This window comes from Scyliorhinus canicula, chromosome 1 (assembly GCF_902713615.1).
Source record: "Scyliorhinus canicula chromosome 1, sScyCan1.1, whole genome shotgun sequence".
Classification (NCBI taxonomy): Eukaryota; Metazoa; Chordata; class Chondrichthyes; order Carcharhiniformes; family Scyliorhinidae; genus Scyliorhinus; species Scyliorhinus canicula.
This window is the reverse complement of record NC_052146.1, coordinates 219,842,495-219,863,863: the sequence shown is the minus strand read 5'-3', so window position 1 is coordinate 219,863,863 and position 21,369 is coordinate 219,842,495. Positions and strand designations below refer to the sequence as shown.

At 46.4% G+C, this 21,369-nt stretch overlaps 1 protein-coding gene across 1 annotated transcript in view; it reads right to left on the bottom strand.

Annotated features, from left to right (window-relative positions):
• The window catches only part of utrn (utrophin), a 560,528-nt gene that overhangs the window by 151,111 nt on the left and 388,048 nt on the right, over positions 1-21,369 (bottom strand). Inside the window, 2 exon segments of the mRNA XM_038808060.1 lie at positions 2,311-2,467; positions 10,308-10,480. Coding sequence (XP_038663988.1) covers positions 2,311-2,467; positions 10,308-10,480 — 330 coding nt within the window.

Sequence of the window (21,369 nt, the reverse complement as noted above, 5' to 3'; positions counted from 1 at the left end):
CCCCCGATCAATGGTACAGCACAATAGAATTTTTGTGCCTCGGAAGATCCTACATTTGGTCTCCTCTTGTTCTATAGGCAGTATTGTGCTTTCCGATCATGCTACCGCTTTCCTGAAATGTTTGCTTGAGGGCTCATCTTCATCTCCTGCCCCCCCCCCCCGTCATAGGATGCATCTTTCACCACATAATGTAAGAAGGAGTTCGTGTTTTTCGACTCAGTTAACTCTATTTTTAATATCTCTCCTTCCACTTTGGGTAGGAGGCTGGTTGTTTCTTACACGGCCAACAAAAGATGTAGAATACTGGAGAGCCAGCGTCGATTGGAGGGCTGTTTGACTGATGCAGGGGAAATGTAGAGGAGAGCGCCTAAAACACAATTGTTGAAGCAAGGGTGACTCGTCTCCCTATTGTTCTGTTTGGGGTTTGAGGGTGGTGGGCTGCGTGTAAAAGAAGGGGGTTGTTACGGGGGAAATAGTAGCAATTGAGCATGGCCAACTGTTGTTGTTTGCTCGTTTCTGTTCTGCATATATATGAAAATAAATCCAATAAAATATATATTTTTAAAAAGGTATCCAGACTGTGTGTTTGCTAAATCTGTAATTATGAAGTTGTAAAAGGCGAGGTCATGATTGATTCAAACCACTTACTTGTTTAAAGACAATGAGGCTAATGGGATATTGTTGTGTTGGCTGGAGATTCCCTGGAGAGTAAATAATTTATATGGGGTTATATTTAGCCGTAGCTAAGCAGATCATGTGACAACTTAGTGGGATAAACAAAGAACAATACAGCACAGGAACAGGCCCTTTGGCCTTCCAAGCCTGCGCTGATCACAACTACAGCCGTTCAAGAAGGTCGCTGCCTTGGAAAAGCGGGCAGCATAATCAAAGACCTTCCACCCGGCTTACTCACTCTTCCAACCAGGTGCTCCTGTTTCCTCCCACAGTCCAAAGTGTGCAGGTTAGGTGGATTGGCCATACTAAATTGCCCTTAGTGTCCAAAAAGGTTAGGTGGGGTTACTGGGATAAAGGGGTGGAGGCATGGGGCTTAAGTAGGGTGCTCTTTCCAAGGGCCAGTGCAGACTCGATGGGCTGAATGGCCTCGTTCTGCACTGTAAGTTCTATTCTATGATTCCATCAGGCAGGAGATACAGAAGTCTGAGAACATGCACAAACAGATTCAAAAACAGCTTCTTCCCCGCTGTTACCAGACTCCTAAATGACCTTTTATGGATTGATCTGATTAATACTACATTCCTATATGTTCACCCAATGCCTGTGTCTATGTATTTACATTGTGTACCTTGTGTTGTCCCTACTACTCATTTTCTTTTCATGTACCAAATGATCTGTTTGAGCTGCTCACAGAAAAATATGTTTCACTGTGCCTCAGTGCACGTGACAATAAACAAATACAATACAATCGAATAACCACCTTCTCAAGGGTAATTACGGATGGATAATAAATGCTGGCCTAGCCAGCAACGTCCACATCCCGGAAATGAATTTTTAAAAATGCAACTAGCTGAGCCACAGGTAACACTACAGCGTGGGTTGGGGTTTGCTTCTAACCTGTTTTTTGTGGTGCAGAGCATGATTGTACCGATTGCTTTGTACTGTGTAATGCTTTAAAACTTGATAGGCCCTGTTAAAAATCCAGGTCCACATTAGATTTTCTCTTGGAATCAGTATCACTAGCTGCTGCAAGCATAGTTCATCCCCCAAGATAAAAGGTTTTAATTTTGTCCAATATCTATTCATGCAATAATTCAAGGCCTTCTACAAGACCCCTTATCACATGCATTAGACGAATACTGGAATTTTCCCTAACATTGGGATTTTCTAATTGAGATAGCGAGATATAGCAAATCATGGGGCAATTATTTGCATACCATAATCACAGCCACCTGTAAGTGCTATAAGTGAGCTGCATTCTTCAGTCATGTGCATGAAATCAATTTCAGTCACTTACAGTATAGTCTCCAGGTGTCATTGACAAGGCAATGATCAAATCATCTCCGTTCTGGGAAGGAACAGCAGTATCACTGTATGTAGTCATTATTAAGAGCTAAATATTCCAAGCGAAAAGGACTTCAGCATGAACAAGAAATACAGAAAGGAGGAGTATATGGATAATAGACACTGTATCAATAGAAAGAAGGGATTTCAGGAACCATGGCAGACCGTAGAAACACAACCTTTTGCCTGAATTGTAATCAGCACTTTCAAGATACTGATGGCAAAAGGAAAACATGATTGCAGGAAGATCCAGGAGAAGAAATCTTATTGTCAACTAACTCATATACTTACCCGACAGTGGTCGTGTTGCTGTAGTAGAGTCTGAACATCACCTCCAATGGGCATCTGTTTTGCTAGTGTCTCGTCTTTGAGATTTAACCACTTGCTTAGTTCTTCTAATGATGCCAGCAACCTGGTCCATCGCTCTGCATTGGCCTCCAAATGAGCTCTGCAACAAACACAAAAAAAACACAATCTTCATTTCTCATAATTGAAATGGAGGCCATTCCCGAACTCTTTAGTCCACTTACTACCAACACTTTTGACAAAAACTGTGATGCATTTCCAATGCTTTCAAACTAATGACTGCACTAAAAGATGTACGTATTGGAATATAGACTTTAATGTGCATGTCCCTTAAATAAACTGATTCCGACTTTTAGCTTTTTAATCTCATCTAATAACTTCTCATTGTGAATGTATTTTGCTTCTTAAAAAATATTTTTACATGCAAGCCGATTTTTTAAAAGTCATTTCACACGCAATATGTAGAGATATTAGGAAACATAAATTGCTATTTGATTTAATGAATTTATAAATTACTATGCTTAAAGCTTTGTATTAAATCAAATACCCTGGATCAAGATTTTATTAGAATAAACAGGTGCATGTGCATCACAGATGCAAAATATGATGAAGAATAATTTTGCGCACCAAATACCGTCTTGTTAATAAAACAAGTCAAGAATTATGTTTGGGTCAAGGGGGCGAATAGGAAGGACATTTTCTGGGAGAAACTGCAATTACTTTTGAGGAGACTATAGAAATTTCTCAGGTCATAGAAATGGATGATAATAATGCAAACGTTATTCAGAAGGTAAATAGCAGCACGCAGGCGCGTGCTCTCCATCAAGTAGAAAAAGCTGCAAGTAAAAAGGCGAAGACAATGAAGTGTTTTAGGCGTGGAGGGTCACACTATGCATATCATTTTAAATTTATGGACACTTTGTTACCAGTGCAACAAGAAGGCGCATTTAGCGAAGAAGTGCTGGGGTGCTTAGAGAAAGTCAAAGGCTGAGCAGGGAACTTCAAATGCAAGGAAACCCCAGTCAACAGTGCATCGCTTGGAAAGTTCAGACCAAGCAAATGGACACTATCACAACATGCTTATATGAGTGAGGGGCATGCACAACCTATTTTTGCTACAGTGAAGGCTGATGTACAGAAAATCAAGATGGATGTAGACACAGGACCTTCTGTATCGGAAATCGGTGAGGAATCCTTCAGGAACATTTGGGCTCTAAGCAGGCACCAGCTCTTATTCAGGCAGGAACAAACCTTTGGATGTACACCAGTGAGACTATAACATTGCTTGGAGCATTAGAGATGGCATTGCATATAACAACCAAGAAGCAAGAGGACGGCTCCTGGTAGTAAAAGGGTATGGGCCAGTCTTCTAGGATGTGACTAGCTCAGGAAAATTCAACTGGAACTGGGGTGAGATGAAGGACACAGAAGTGACAGAGGTTGCCATTCAGAAATAGCCTGAGGTTTTCAAAGTCTAACTTTGTACATCGCGGGGCATTACAGTTAAATTGTTCATTGATCCTCAAGCTACTTCTCAGTTTGAAAAAGCCCTACGCCATGAAAGGCAAAATGGACTACAAAGCTCCAACTGTTCCTGTCCTCAAAAGTGATGATACTGTGCGCATATGTGGGTATTACAATCATACAATTAGTCAGGTTTCGAAGCTGGAAGCTTACCCATTGCCGAGAGCAGCTCTTGCAGGAGGCAAGTCATTTTCAAAACTAGACATGAGGCAGGCAAATCAACAATTCTTGCTAAAGGAAGCAGGATGTGACCATAAACATGCATAAAGAATTGTTCAAATATAATTGTTTGTTTTTTTCCTTCAATCCATCAATCTTCCAAAGGACAATGGACCAAGTTTTTTTAAAGGTTTTCAGAGACGGGACTGCATCTGAAGTGGAGCAAGTACATTTTTCAGGCATTGAGCATAACAGTATCTAGAACACAGAATCAATGCACAATGCTTATTTCCTGTGGAAGGGGAAGTTTGAGAGATTAAGGAAGCTCCAGAAAACAGGAATGTGGATGAGCTCAGGTGATTTGTAAGTCTGAGAAACTATTATGGAATATTTTATCTGACCTGTCTACGGTGTTGGTTCCTTGTACCTATTTTTGCACAAAGAAACCAAATGGAAGTCAGAGCCCACACAGAAGAAGGCTTTCAAAGCACTGCTGCAAATTAAAAATCTGCTAGTACATTTTGATCCAGATAGGGAATTCATTCTGTGATGCTTCGCCCTAAGGTATAGGGGTGGTACTTTCTCATGTAATGGAGGACAGGACCAGAAAAACCATTGGTTTTGCATCTAGAATGCTGATGAAGGCTAAAAAGGTTGAGCAAAGAAGGTCTAGCTGTCATTTTTGCAGTAAAAAGATTCCATCAGTACTTCTATGGTCATTCATTCACCATATATACCGGCCACAAGCCTTTTCAGCAAGTCAAAATATATTCCTCCCATGGTCTCAACAAGAACAGAGTGCTGGGTGCTTACAGTGTCAGCGTATCAGTACAGCATCGTGTACAGGACAGGGAAGGACAATGCTAACATGGACACGCTGTAGTCTCCCTTTACCAGATTTGCCAATTCAGCTATAGTGTCCTCCTGAGACGATTTTCTTACTAGAGATTCGACAAGTGCGTACGAAACAAATTAAACAGAGCACGTGCCCCTGGTCAAAAAAGGGAATATGGATAAGCCTGGGAATTACAGGCCACTTAGTCTTACTTCAGTGGTAGGCAAAGTAATGGAAAGGGTACTGAGGGATAGGATTGCTGAGCATCTGGAAAGACACTGCTTGATATGGGATAGTCAGCACGGATTTGTGAGGGGAGGTCTTGCCTCACAGGTCTTATTGAATTCTTTGAGGAGGTGACCAAACACATGGATGAAGATAAAGCAGTGGATGTGGTGTACATGGATTTTAGTAAGGCATTTGATAAGGTCCCTATGGTAGGCTTATGCAGAAAGTAAGGAGGCATGGGATAGTGGGAAATTTGGCCAGTTGGATAACATACTGGCTAACCGATAGAAGACAGAGAGTGGTGGTGGATGGCAAATATTCAGCCTGGAGCCCAGTTACCAGTGGCGTACCGCAGGGATCAGTTCTGGGTCCTCTGATGTTTGTGATTTTCATTAATGACTTGGATGAGGGAGTTGAAGGGTGGGTCAGTAAATTTGCAGACGATACAAAGATTGGTGGAGTTGTGGATACTGAGGAGGGCTGTTGTCGGCTGCAAAGAGACATAGATAGGATGCAGAGCCTGGCTGAGAAGTGACAGATGGAGTTTAACCCTGAAATATGTGAGGTTGTCCATTTTGGAAGGACAAATATGAATGTGGAATACAGGGTTAACGGTTTGGCAGAGTGAGCTGGACATACATTGAAGGAAGAATTGAAGAAAATGGCAGGTGATACTTTGGGGACCAAGCTCTCAAGGTTCCTATTTCAATATCATATCATACCACACACAATGACTGGACTCTCACCACTTAAATTATTGGTGGGTAGAAGACCAAAGTCTCAACTGGATCTGCTACATCCAGATGTGAATGCAAAAGTGGGAAGGAGACAAGAAAAGGAGAGATGTTTTAAGCCACAGGACTGTGTTTATATCAGGAATTTTAGCAGTAACCATCATTGCAACGCTAATGGAGCTATTAAGTGGTCCAGTATCTTTGGCAGTGAAATAGAACAATGGAAGAGTTGTTCACAGGCACCAAGATCATATTCGTTCACACCATGACTCGGAGACAGCAAAAGGGGGGGTTTAAACTAAATCAGCAGGGGCATGGGAACCTGGATTGTAGTTTTGGGGTACGGGAGATTGAGAGTATAGAGGTCAGAAGCACAGATTTGACTTCGCAGGAGGGTGCCAGTGTTCAGGTAGGTGGTTTGAAGTGTGTCTACTTCAATGCCAGGAGTATACGAAATAAGGTAGGGGAACTGGCAGCATGGGTTGGTACCTGGGACTTCGATGTTGTGGCCATTTCAGAGACATGGATAGAGCAGGGACAGGAATGGTTGTTGCAGGTTCCGGGGTTTATGTGTTTTAGTAAGCTCAGAGAAGGGGGCAAAAGAGGGGGAGGTGTGGCGCTGCTAGTCAAGGACAGTATTACAGTGGTAGAAAGGATGCAAGATGGGGACTCTTCTTCCGAGGTAGTATGGGCTGAGGTTAGAAACAGGAAAGGAGAGGTCACCCTGCTGGGAGTTTTCTATAGGCCACCTAATAGTTCTAGGGATGTAGAATTTGGTTTTGGGTAATGAACCAGGCCAGGTGTTAGATCTGGAGGTAGGTGAGCACTTTGGAGACAGTGACCACAATTCGGTGACCTTTACATTAGTGATGGAAAGGGATAAGTATACCCCGCAGGGCAAGAGTTATAGCTGGGGGAAGGGCAATTATGATGCCATTAGACATGACTTAGGATGTGTAGGTTGGAGAAGTAGGCTGCAAGGGTTGGGCACACTGGATATGTGGAGCTTGTTCAAGGAACAGCTATTGCGTGTTCTTGATCAGTACGTACCAGTCAGGCAGGGAGGAAGGGGTCGAGGGAGGGAACCGTGGTTTACCAAAGAAGTGGAATCTCTTGTTAAGAGGAAGAAGGAGGCCTATGTGAAGATGAGGTGTGAAGTTTCAGTAAGGGGGGCTTGATAGTTACAGGGAAGCGAGGAAGGATCTAAAGAGAGAGCTAAGACGAGCAAGGAGGGGACATGAGAAGTCTTTAGCAGGTAGGATCAAGGAAAACCCATAAGCTTTCTATAGGTATGTCAGGAATAAAAGAATGACTAGGGTAAGAGTAGGGCCAGTCAAAGACAGTGGTGGGAAGTTGTGTGTGGAGGCTGAGGAGATAAGCGAGATACTAAATGAATACTTTTCGTCAGTATTCACTCAGGAAAAAGATAATGTTGTGGAGGAGAATGCTGAGACCCAGGCTATTAGAATAGATGGCATTGAGGTGCGTAGGGAAGAAGTGTTGGCTATTCTGGACAAGGTGAAAATAGATAAGTCCCCGGGGCCTGATGGGATTTATCCTAGGATTCTCTGGGAAGCCAGGGAAGAGATTGCTGAGCCTTTGGCGTTGATTTTTATGTCATCATTGGCTACAGGAATAGTGCCAGAGGACTGGAGGATAGCAAATGTGGCCCCTTTGTTCAAGAAGGGGAGTAGAGATAACCCCGGTAACTATAGGCCGGTGAGCCTCACGTCTGTTGTGGGTAAAGTCTTGGAGAGGATTATAAAAGATACGATTTATAATCATCTAGATAGGAATAATATGATTAGGGATAGTCAGCATGGTTTTGTGAAGGGTAGGTCATGCCTCACAAACCTTATCGAGTTCTTTGAGAAGGTGACTGAACAGGTAGACGAGGGTAGAGCAGTTGACGTGGTGTATATGGATTTCAGTAAAGCGTTTGATAAGGTTCCCCACGGTCGGCTATTGCAGAAAATACGGAGGCTGGGGATTGAGGGTGATTTAGAGATGTGGATCAGAAATTGGCTAGTTGAAAGAAGACAGAGTGTGGTGGTTGATGGGAAATGCTCAGAATCGAGTTCAGTTACGAGTGGCGTACCACAAGGATCTGTTCTGGGACCGTTGCTGTTTGTCATTTTTATAAATGACCTAGAGGAGGGCGCAGAAGGATGGGTGAGTAAACTTGCAGATGACACTAAAGTCGGTGGAGTTGTAGACAGTGCGGAAGGATGTTGCAGGTTACAGAGGGACATAGATAAGCTGCAGAGCTGGGCTGAGAGGTGGCAAATGGAGTTTAATGTGGAGAAGTGTGAGGTGATTCACTTTGGAAAGAATAACAGGAATGCGGAATATTTGGCTAATGGTAAAATTCTTGGTAGTGTGGATGAGCAGAGGGATCTCGGTGTCCATGTACATAGATCCCTGAAAGTTGCCACCCAGGTTGATAGGGTTGTGAAGAAGGCCTATGGTGTGTTGGCCTTTATTGGTAGAGGGATTGAGTTCCGGAGCCATGAGGTCATGTTGCAGTTGTACAAAACTCTAGTACGGCCGCATTTGGAGTATTGCGTACAGTTCTGGTCGCCTCATTATAGGAAGGACGTGGAAGCTTTGGAACGGGTGCAGAGGAGATTTACCAGGATGTTGCCTGGTATGGAGGGAAAATCTTATGAGGAAAGGCTGATGGACTTGAGGTTGTTTTTGTTAGAGAGAAGAAGGTTAAGAGGTGACTTAATAGAGGCATACAAAATGATCAGAGGGTTAGATAGGGTGGACAGTGAGAGCCTTCTCCCGCGGATGGAGGTGGCTAGCACGAGGGGACATAGCCTTAAATTGAGGAGTGATAGATATAGGACAGAGGTCAGAGGTAGGTTTTTTACGCAAAGAGTGGTGAGGCCGTGGAATGCCCTACCTGCAACAGTAGTGCACTCGCCAACATTGAGGGCATTTAAAAGTTTATTGGATAAGCATATGGATGATAATGGCATAGTGTAGGTTAGATGGCCTTTAGTTTTTGACTTCCCATGTCGGTGCAACATCGTGGGCCGAAGGGCCTGTACTGCGCTGTATCGTTCTATGTTCTATAACACAATAGAAGGAAATGCGGCTGTGGAAATTCAACCATAAGTGGGTCCTGTTGTACCAGGACTTCCAGTGGACAGACTTCAGGACAGGGCCTTTGTGCACAGATACTCAATCTACTCCTGCGCCCACAACTTCGGTTGAACTAAGTCCAGCATCACCAAAGTTGACAAGAGTCAGCAGTGATACTGCGCAGATCACAGCATAGTCACACTCTCCTGAAAGATGGTCATTTAATTAAGGCATTAGTTTCATTGTACTTCTGTCTTTAAGGGGGATTAAAATTTAAGGGGGTAGAAGAAAAGATGTGGTAACTTGACAACAAAAAGGTAGTCGAAATGCATTGTGAAAGTTAATTTTTAATACATACAAATAACAAATAAAAGACAGAATGGACTCAAAAATGGGAGCAGCTAGTTAAACGTCGAAATAACAGTAACTGAAAAGAATTAGAAATAACGGCAGTTGAATATGAATACACACAGGTAACAACAACAACGTCACAGCACTTACTAATATATCAGCAATGGATTTAAATAAGATGATGTTTAATTCTAACACTATGATATCAACCCATAACCTCTACCACCTAGAAGAATAAGGGCAGCAACTCATGGGAACATCAGTTGCAAGTTCCCCTCCAAATCACTCACCATCATTACAAAGAACAAAGAACAATACAACACAAAATCAGGCCCTTCAGCCCTCCAACCTTGTACCGGTCATGATACCAACCTTTGCCAAAACCCTCAGCACTTCCTTGTGCTGTATCACTCTATACCCATCCTATCCATGTGTTTGTCATGAGCTCAGGGCTCAGCTAACTATTACTTGGAACCATGTTGCCATTTCCGTTGCTGGCTCAAGATTTTGGAACTTCTTCTAAACCTGCACTGTGGGTGCACTTACATCACGTGAACTGCAGTGGTTGAAGAACATAGCTCACCACCTAAATCCCATGAACAAATACAAATAACCCTGTCAACTTTTCTCATCTTTATTTATCAATCCTATTACAGTCAAATGTTGTTTCTTATTGCTTTGAAGCTTCAAGTATGACACTCTACATGTTTTTCCTCGTACTAATTTCTCCATCTCTTTAAATCAGGACTCATTGCATATATCGATTTGCCAGTGATATGTTTACAAACTTTATGGTTAGTTATCTACCACTAACTCCACTCAAATTCATTCCTTCCAAAGAGCTCAAAATTCAAATTTCTTAACGTCCGCCCATTCCCTTATTTTGACTTCCTTCTAAAATCTTCAGGCTTTTAAAAGTCAAATTGATGTGGTCAAGAACTCGCTGATTTATCTTCTTTATTCGTTTTGACATTGGTGGTCATGCACTGTAGGTCCTTGGCTCTTCATTTTTCACTGAGAAATCTAGATAATCATTAAAACACCGTGTGTAGTCTACTGACCTGATATTGCCAGATTTTGTCTTCAGATCGCTCCATCGTTGGTTCATATCATCAAGTCGATACTGGAGCAAGGCAGCCTCCTCTGAATTTCCCAATACCTTCACCATCTTGTGTCTGTTGCCATCAATACTCTTAAAGATGTCATTATGAGCATCAATCTCAGCCTGGATATCCTGAGGAAAGCAAAGTAAATATAGTTAAGATTCAGATTCTCCAGGGGTACCTCCTCTTTTAGACCCATGGCTGCACATTTTAATCACCTAAACAATCTGGAGATTTATGTAATTGAACTTACAATGGATGCCTTACAGAAAATTTTGGGCCCTATTTTAAACGTTATAAAAAGATATTGGGCCGGATTCTCTGTTTCAGAGACGAAGCGCTGACGCCGAACTGAATCAGTGGTGTTCTTCGATCCGGTCCAAGGTCGAAGAAGCATGTTCTTGGCGCCGGTCCCGGAGCAATTCAGAATCCTTTAATTGGCTAGCACCGGAGCCACGTGGAACTAGTGCAATTCAAACGAAATATGGTGTCCAATTTTGTGTCTTGCAGATTGGGATTGGCACTTGAGAACCTGACAAGCTACAGCTGCATATCAGCACACTACTCCCCACACACACTCATTACAGCCAAGAAGATAGCATGCTGAAAAGCAGCACCCATTTTGCAGAAGCGGAGCTCAAGACCCTGTTGGACGCCATGGAGGAGAGGCGGGGCACCCTGTTCACCGTGGTGGGAAGGAGGCTGCCAGCCATACACCAGGCATGGCCGTATCAGAGGCCATGAACGCAGTAGGCCCCAACACCAGGACTTGCCGGCAGTGCCAGAAAAAGTCTCGCAACCTACTCAGGGAGGCCATTATGAGTAGTCAGGACCATGCCATTGGCACCAACCGTTGTCCCACATACCCGTAATCCCACTCCCCCGGAGAGCGACCAACACAACACGCCGGCAGTCTGCTCGCATCCCACTATGCACCACATGCCAACACATCCCAATCCACATGCCAACACCCATACCCACCCACCATGGCTGGGTGTCCTGGTCACAAAGGCCACCAGCAGCCCACGGTCGCGCCTCTGGGAATATTTCCTACTTCTCCTCTATCCCTCAGCAGCCACTGTGTATGTTTCCTGATTTTTAAAGACACGCTCTGTGTGAGCGTGTCTTAAACACCTGCGCATCTTATCAAATGGTGTACAGTTGCTTGATCCCATGCGCTGACTTATATGGCAAATATGCATCGTAAGCATTGATATATATATATAGATATATAAAACAAACAATAAGGGACACAGCACTGACCCCCGTGGTACGCCACTGGACACCGGCCTCCAGTTACTCAAATAGCCTTCTTCCACTACCGTTTGTGTCCTATTACTAAGCCAATTTCGGATCTATCTCAACAAGTTTCCTTGAATTCCATGTACTTCAACCTTCTTTCTTTTTTAATAAACAATTTTATTGAGGTAGTTTTTGGCTTTATAAACAGTTACAGACATCATCAGAAAGAAAGCAAAAAAGGCAAAAATGTGCAAACATCCACGTACTTTCAATGCTTCCATCGTAACATATTGCACAAGCCCGCTCCCCTCCCACCGGTACTACCCGCCATATTTTCCCTCCTACTCTACTCTACCCCCCCACCCCCCACCTGACGCTCACTCTCCCGCAAAGAAGTCAATAAATGGTTGCTACCTCCGGGTGAACCCCTGCACAGATCCCCTCAAGGCAAACTTAATTTTTTCCATCCGCAGGAAACTCGACATGTCCGCAAGCCACCACTCAGTCTTCGGGGGCTTTGAGTCCCTCAATGCCAATAATATTTGTCGCCGGGCTATCAGGGAAGCAAAGGCCAAAACATCGGCCTCTTTCTCCCCTGGACGCCCGGGTCTTCCGAAACCCCAAAAATTGCCACCCCTGGACTCATCATCACCCTTGTTTTTAGCACCTGGGACATGACACCCGCAAATCCCTCCCAGTACCCCCTCAGCTTAGGGCATGCCCAAAACATGTGAACATGGTTCGCTGGTCCTCCCGCGCACCTAGCGCATTTGTCCTCTATCCCGAAAAATTTGCTCATCCGAGCCGCCGTCATATGGGCCCGGTGAACAACCTTAAATTGGATCAGCCCGAGCCTAGCACATGTCGCAGTCGAATTTACCCTACTCAGGGCCTCTGTCCACAGCCCATCCTCCATTTCCCCGCCTAGCTCCTCCTCCCATTTAAGTTTCAGTTCCTCTGTCTGGGACACTTCCTCCCTCATGAGCACCTTATATATACCCGAGACTCTGCCCTCCCCTTCTTCCCTCCTAGAGACTATTCTGTCGAGGATCCCCATTGGCGGGAGGCACGGGAAAGATGGGACCTGTCTACGAACAAAGTCCCGCAACTATAGGTATCTAAAATAATTTCCCCTTACCAACCCAAATTTCTCCTCCAAGCTCTTCAAACTCGCTAAGCTCCCTTCCAGGAACATATCACGCACCCTTCCCGCCGCCATACTCTGAACCCCCCATCCATACTGCGGGGGAAAACCGATGGTTGTCGCAGATTGGCGCCCAGACAGACGCCCCCATCTCCCCCACATGCCTCCTCCACTGGCCCCATATCCGCAGGGTCGCCACCACTACCGGGCTGGTGGTGTACTTGGCCGGCGGCAGCGTTAGAGGAGCCGTGACCAGGGCTTCCAAGCTGGAGCCCCTGCACGAAGCCGCCTCCACCCGCTCCCAAATAGACCCCGTACCCACCATCCACTTCCTTATCATAGCGGTGTTGGCCGCCCAGTAATAATTGATCAGACTCGGCAAAGCCAGCCCTCCCTCGCTGCGGTTCCTCTCCAACATCGCCTTCTTCACCCGCGGGGATTTTCCCGCCCAGACAAAGCTCATGATCAGCCCGTTAACTCTTTTGAAGGACTGTGGGATAAAGATCGGGAGGCACTGAAAAATAAACAAAAATCGAGGGAGGATTGTCATCTTTACAGTCTGCACCCTCCCTGCCAGCGACAGCGGGAGTGCATCCTATCTCCGAAACTCTCCCTTCATTTGCTCCACCACCCTGGCCAAATTTAACTTATGCAGCCTGCCCCAGTCTCGTGCCACCTGGATTCCCAAATACCGGAAATTTTCCTCAACCAGCCTAAACGGTAGCCCTCTCAATCTGTTCTCCTGGCCCCTTGCCTGGACCACAAACATTTCACTCTTGACCGTATTTAATTTGTATCCTGAGAACTGGCCGAACTTCCTCAGCATTCCCAGTATAGTTCCCATCCCGGCCACTGGGACCGACACGTACAGGAGCAGGTCGTCTGCATAAAGAGAAACCCTGTGTTCAACCCCGCCCCTCACCATCCCCTTCCAACCCTCTGCGGCTCTCAGCGCAATCGCCAGCGGCTCTATGGCCAGCGCAAACAGCAGCGGGGAGAGCGGGCAGCCCTGTCTGGTCCCTCGGTACAACCTAAAGTACTCCGACACTTCTCTGTTGGTCCTGACGCTGGCCCTCGGGGCCTGATATAATAATTTGATCCAATCCACCAATCCCTCCCCGAACCCAAACCGTCCGAGCACCTCCCATAGATAGTCCCACTCCACCCGGTCAAAGGCCTTCTCGGCGTCCATTGCCACCACTACCTCCACCTCCCTACCCGCCGGGGATTATTATCACATTGAGTAATCTCCTCAGATTGGCCGCCAGCTGCCTACTTTTCACGAACCCAGTTTGGTCCTCCCCAATCACCTCCGGTACACAGTCCTCCATTCTACCCGCCAGTACCTTTGCCAGGAACTTGGCGTCTACATTAATCAGGGAGATTGGCCTGTAGGACCCGCACGCCTCCGGGTCTTTACCCCGCTTCAATATCAGAGATATGGTGGCTTGTGACATTGTCGGCGGCAGGGTCCCTCTGTCCCTTGCCTCATTGAAAACCCTCGCCAAGACCGGGCCCACCAGCTCAGAGAACTTCCTATAAAATTCTGCTGGGTATCCATCCGGCCCCGGGGACTTCCCCGACTGCATAGCCTTAAGGCCCCCCAATACCTCCTCTACTCTAATCGGGACCCCCAGCTCTTCCACTCGCCCCCCCACCAACTGTTGGGAATGTTAACCCGTCCAGAAACCTTTTCATCCCCTCCGGTTCTTCTGGCGGCTCCGAAGTATACAGCTTACGATAGAAGTCCCGGAGTACCCTATTCAATTCTGCCGGGTCCTCCACTTTGCGCCCCCCCCTCGTCCCTCACTCTACCTATTTCCCGGACCGCCTCCCTCCTCCTGAGTTGCTGCGCTAACAGTCTGCTAGCCTTTTCCCCATGCTCGTACACCACTCCCCTCGCCTTCCTAAGCTGTTCCACGGCCCTGCTCGTGGACAGTGCCCCCAGTCCCGCCTGTAGTCTCTGCCTCTCCCTGAGTAAAACCTCCCCCGGGGACTCCGCGTGCTCTTCATCTATCCGACCCATTTCCCTGGCCAATCTATGCATCTCTGCCCGGTCTGCCTTGGCTCTATGGGCCCCAATTGAAATCAGCTCCCCCCCCCGTACTACTGCCTTTAGCATCTCCCACAGGGTCGCCGCTGAGACCTCCCCCGTGTCATTCACCTGCAGGTAATTTTTTATACATTTCCGAAGCCTCTCGCAGATCCCCTCCTCCGACAGCAGTCCCACATCCAGCCTCCATTGCGGGCGTTGATAGCTCGCTCTCCCGAACTGCAGGTCCACCCAATGCGGGGCATGGTCTGAAATGGTAATTGCTGAGTATTCCGTGTTCTTTACCTCCCCCATACAGTCCCTGCTTAGTACAAAAAAAATCTATCCTGGAATATACTTTATGGACGTGCGAGTAAAACGAGTAGCCCCTTCCTGTCGGCTGTCTATCTCTCCAGGGGTCCACTGCCCCCATTCGCTCCATAAACCCTTTTAGCTCCCTTGCCATTGCTGAGAGTCTACCCGTTCTGGGACACGACCGATCCAAAGTCGGGTCAAGGACCATGTTAAAGACCCCTCCCATTATTAGCCTGCGAGAATCCAGGTCCGGGATCTTCCCCAGCACTCTTTTAATGAAGTCCATGTCATCCCAGTTCGGGGCATATATATTCACCAGCACCACTCTTCTCCCCTCCAGTCTGCCCCGTACCATCAGGTATCTGCCCCCCCTGTCTGCGGCTATGCCCTCTGCCTCAAATTGCACGCGCTTGTTGCCACCCCTCTGGACTTCGAGTCCAAGTCCGAGTGGAAGACCTGGCTAATCCAGCCCTTCCTCAGCCTGGTCTGGTCCGACACTTTCAGATATGTCTCCTGCAACATAATTATGTCCGCCCTCAGGGCTCGCAGGTGCGCGAACACCCGCGCCCTCTTAACCGGCCCATTCAGTCCCTTGACGTTCCAGGTGATCAGCCTGGTCGGGGGGCACATCCCACCCCCCCGGTCAGCCATAGCCTTTCTCGGGCCGGCCCCTGACCCGTGCGTCGCGCCATTCCTGGCCCGCCCTTTGGCTGCCTCTACCCTCGACCTCCTTTCCAGTGCCTATTTCAAGTCCCTCTCCCGTCAGCAGAACAACCCCCCCCCTCCCCTAACCCCATCCCCCGATACCTCTGCCATCTACTGGCTGTAACTTTCCCCCCCCATCTGACTCTCTTGACTAGCCAATCTGCTAGCCCGGTGACTCAACACTCCGGCGCCTTCCTGTCTCATTCCCATTGTTTCCCCGTCCTCCTCCCCACCCACTGGGGCAAGCCGGCTCCAGTGTCTTCCGCGAGCTGCACAAAAAGCACAAACCAGCCCAAACAGGAAAAAAAAACACAGAAAAAAGAGAAAAAGCACATAAATATATACCCAACCCCCCCCCCCCCCCCCCCCCCCCCCCCCCCCCACATAAGAAACAAGAGAGACCACAAAAAAAACAAAAACAAGAAAAGGGAAGGGGGGTTAACCCCCCCAAACCAATGTCCATAAACAAAGGAAAGAGTCTCAAATGTTCCGCTTGGCCCCTTTGGCCCAGCAAACCGTTGAGCAGCAGTCCAGGCACATTCGGCGTTCCTTCCCACAGAAATCCTCGGGCCCTAATTCGCGTCCTTGGGGCCTCCTTTCGGGACCAGCCCCAGGTCCCTCACAAAATCCATCGCTTCTTCGGGCTCGGAGAAGTAGTGGTGTTGACCCTGGTGCGTGACCCATAGCCGAGCTGGGAACAGCAGACCAAACTTCACGTGCTTCTTGAACAGCACCTCCTTGACATTCTTAAAGGCTGCTCGCTGCCAAGCCACCTCCTGGCTTAGGTCCTGATAAATGCAGAGAACACTGTTGTTCCACGTGCTGCTCCTGGCGCTCTTTGCCCACTGCAGCACCCGCTCCTTGTCCACGAACCTGTGGAACCTAATCACCATCGGGCGGGGGGGGGGGGGGGGGGGGGGGGGGGTCCGCCCAGCCGCCCCTGCCTTGCCTGCACTCTGTGTGCCCCCTCCAGCTCCGACGGTCGCGGAAAGGCTTCGGCCCCCATCTGCTGCTTCAGCAGGTCTGCTACAAACGCTGCAGCATCAGCTCCCTCAGCCCCCTCCGGGAGGCCGACCATCCTCAGATTGTTCCTGCGGACTCTATTCTCCAGCTCCTCCACTCTGTCCAGCAGTCTTCTCTGCCGCTCTTTCAGGCCGTCAACTTCTAGCGCTGCAACCGTTTGCGCATCCGCCTGCTCCTCCACCGCCTCTCCCAGCTCCTTAACTTTAACATCCTGGGCGTCCAGCCTCTGGTTCAGCTGATCCACCGCTTTCTGGATTAGGTCCAAGCTGTCCCGCTTCAGCGCTTCAAAACTGGACTTCATTACCTGGAGCATATTATCCAGCACCTGCTGGATTGCTGAGTCCGGGGTCCGTGTGTCCGCCATCTTAGGTCCCAGGTAATTTTCTTCAGGTCCTTGTCTCTGTCCCTTTTTCTCCTTCTTCTTCTGCCTTCTGGACTCCCGCTGTTCCATGTGCCGCAGCCCGCTCCTCAGCACCTTCGCTGCCGCCTTCCTTCGCCCAGCTCATTAAATTTTACCTTCTGGGCATCTGAAGTGGGTCCAAGCTGTCCCTCTTCAGCAACTCCAAACTTTTTTTCCTTGTCCTGGAGGAAGGAAGGTCCGTGGGTCCGCCATCGTACCCTTCAGGCCAGTTTCCTCCTTGCCTCTGTCTCTCTCTCTCTCTTTCTTCCTCTACCTGCTGGCCTCCCACGATTCCATCCGCTGCAACCCGCTCTCCTCTTCTTTCACGGCAGCCTTTTTGCCGCCCCCGTGGTCCCGCTATCGCGGGGAATCAGCTGCTAAGCCCCGCCGGAGTGAGAGCCCGCCGAATGTGCGGCTCACTCAGGCATCGCCGCCACCGGAAGTCCGTACTTCAACCTTCTTAATCAGTTTCCCATGTGGGACCTTGTCAAAGGCATTGCTAAAATCAATATAAAGTAAATCAACACCTTCATCTACACACACGGTCATTATAACAAAAAATTATATCAAATTTGTTAGGCATGACCTCCCTCTGACAAAGCCGTGCTGACTATCCCTAATCAACCCATGCCTTTCCAAGTGGAAATTAAATCTCCCTTCAGAATTTTCTCCAATAGTTTCCCAACCACTGACGTGAGACTCACTGGTCCGTAATTCCCTAGTTGATCTCTACCACCCTTCTTGAAAAGTGGAACAACATTAGCTGTTTTCCAGTCCTCTGACACTTCACCTTTTAGTGTGGCCAGGATTTCCTGGTCTTGCCGTGGCAGAAGCCCTTGCAAGCGATTCGGTGGACCAGTCCATTGACTTTCGGCAGGACTGGATGATCCTGGTAGCCAGTGCAACCAAAAAATTCCACACACTGATTCTACTTGAAGTTTAATCTAGCTCCCATCTATCCTACCCTGAAACTACTATAAAAGCCATCAAATAAATCCTCTTTAACAGTACCCACTTTTAACGATGTTATTCGTGTAATTCCTTAATTGCTGCAATGGAGAGGGCCAGGTTCAGGAAATGAAGTCAGTTCAATCGCTCCAGGTACCTGACAGGAAACGGATGCTAGCGTTGGCAACACCCACACTCTGGTCCAATTGCAACATGTTATAAGGTACGCTTGATAACCTATACTCTCTGGATTTATTTTAGTAAACTGACAGGGCAATTAAATCACAGTCGCAAGTCAGCAAAAGTAATTACAAGATCTCAGGGGTAAAATCCAGACACTGAATAATTTATGCAGTGAATGGCAAAATGGTAATAAATCCCAGAATATTGACAGAACGTCTATAAATCGTGATCCCTGCTGTTACCAGCTGGCAATTATAAACTGACCTGGTTCCCCTGGTGCTACTCTTGCAGTCCTCCACCATCTCAATGGCAAATCCTACCCTTTTTTCAATAACACTTAATGACTAATGCAGTGCAATATTAAATTCCCACAAGTATTTAATCAATGCATCTACGATTAATGAATAACTCCTCTCCTCTGCTTTTCTCTTTGATTAAAAGTTGTAGATGTTTGTGGGGTTTAATGCACAGGGTCTTTTTCCATATAAATCCATAGAATGACAGAGTACCTACAGTGCAGGAGGCCATTCGGCCCATCGCGTCTGCACTGATCCTCCGAAAGAACACTCTACCTTGGTCCACTCCCCCACCCTATCTATGTAACTCCACACATTGATTATGGCCAAACCACCTAACCTGCACATCTTTGGGCTGTGGGAGAAAACTGAAGCACCAGGAGGAAACCTACACAGATCCATGGAGAAGGTGCAACTCCACACAGTCACACAAGGCCAGAATCAAACCTGGGTCCCTAGCAGTGAGAGGTAGCAGGGCTAACCACCGTGGTCATTTAAGAACAACCACTTAAATTAATTTTCAGGTGTTCACTGCAGAATCATTAAAAGCAGAGTTTCCCACTTTAAATAAAGTATAAAGCTTTGGGCTCTCCACTTCAGTGGTGTGTTTTCCATAATTGTTGCAGACATCTCTGCTAACAAATTAAAGCACAAGTAAATCAGAACCATAACCATTTCCTGAAATATATTCTTTAAGTTTTTTTCAATATTAGAACAATTGGCTAGTCATAAATAGCAAGGATACCTTGTCAACTTTGTCCTGCCAAATAATATAATTGCTACATTGCCTGAAAATTAAGTAAACAAGATATTTGATTACCTGAAAATTTTAGTTCTTTCCATAATTAACATAAATGACTTTGATTTTTACCCCCGTGACACATTCACACAGTTCATTTCTGTGAGACATTGATATGGTTGTTTTTTTGTGTTATAAATTTAGAGTACCCAATTCCTTTTTTCTAATTAAGGGGCAATTTAGCATGGCCAATCCACCTACCCTACGCATCTTTGGGTTATGGGGGTGAGACCCATGCAGACACGGGGAGAATGTGCAAACTCCACATGGACAGTGACCCAGGGCCGGGATCGAACCTGGGACCTCGGCGCCGTGAGGCAGCAATGCTACTCAGTGCGCCACCTTGCTGCCCTATTGATATGGTTGTTAATGTTAACCCATGTAAAAATAAAGGGATCAACAATGCATTAAAGTCATCCACAAAGGGAAATCAATGTGGTCGAAATGATCAGTGCACAACAGAAATGAAACCTAATTATTTTTAAAAATTAACTAAATGTCAGGCCATAAGATAAAATAATTTTTTCTTACTATACCTGTTCAATCGTTCTTAGCAATTCCTGTAAGCTGAAGTTCAGGCCAATCATCATACTGTCTCACCTTGACACAGCCTACATCTTTCTGCAAAAAGTTGTCTCATTACTGCTGTCTGTGCTGCAGTTTTACATCTGCAAACAGAAGATTCACCTCTTGCTTTAGCCTGTCCTAAATTTTGCCATACACACTAAATCCATCGGATTGTGGTTTACATATTAGCAGCCTCACACATCCATCAATTCAAAAGAAGTCGCCCAAAGATACCTAGATCCAGGATGGTGAGTAATCTTCTGCAGTTTTTAGCCAACTTCCATAGCGTTTTCATCCTCTCAGGCAGCTTTCACCCTAAAATTTAGTCTCAGACTTCACTGGTTCCTGTGCCTTGTGATGGTCCAGATGTTGTTCCTTTAAAACATTTGCTCATGGGCCCCGTCTCAATGAAACTGTTGGTCTCAACTGTTGACAGCTTGTGAATCAAAGATAATTGACCAATGGTCACGGGGAATGTTGCAATGGGCTTTCTGTGCAATGGTAACAAAAGCAATCCTCGAGTGGAGTCTATTATAAACATATATCCAGGCGATTACATCAAATGAGGCTTCAGTCCACTGGGTGAGGAGGACAACAGCAAGATACTGGACCAGAGCTACGAATCCACATGTAGACACATGGTGATACATCAACAGCTTGGTTATCCTAAGACCCGCAGATTTATTCTTTCTTAGTAAAAAGGAGGCTGAGGTTCCATTAGTCCCACTGTATCTGCCCTCTCACTACAGATTACTACAATGTCTACTCTAGTAGAGGCCCTTCAGCTTTTATTCAACCCTGCTTCAATAGTCTGTACTAATTTTCTATTTCCAGCTGCTATTTATTATTTTAATCAGCATCCTGCAGCCTCCCTGTTTTCTGGAGCCAGATACACTCCCACTTCCTGAGGCCTCATTTTTGGCAGGACTTCAGACCGGGAGAAATGAGCAAAGAGCCAGACCCTGAGATAATAATGAGAAAACACACACAAAAAGCACATTGCAAAATGCCCCTGCTGTTATTCTTTTATCCTTAAATCCTCTCTGTTGGAAAGCCGACATAAATTTTCAGGTAATCAAATATCTTGTTTACTTAATTTTCAGGCAATGTTCTTCGGCTGGACAAAGTTGACAAGGTATCCTTTATTTATGACTAGCCAACTGTTTTTCTTCTTTCTATTCAGGTTTCCTGATATATTTGGCTATATTCATGCGTTTCTTGGCACTCCGGGTCCATCGCTGCATTTACACATTTCAAGTTATGGAATTACGATGCAGACAATATTCGAGAATTCAGTGTTATGCAAAGTAACTCAGGCATCTAATTGAAGTGACTAAACTTTAACCTCCTATAGAAATAAAGCTCG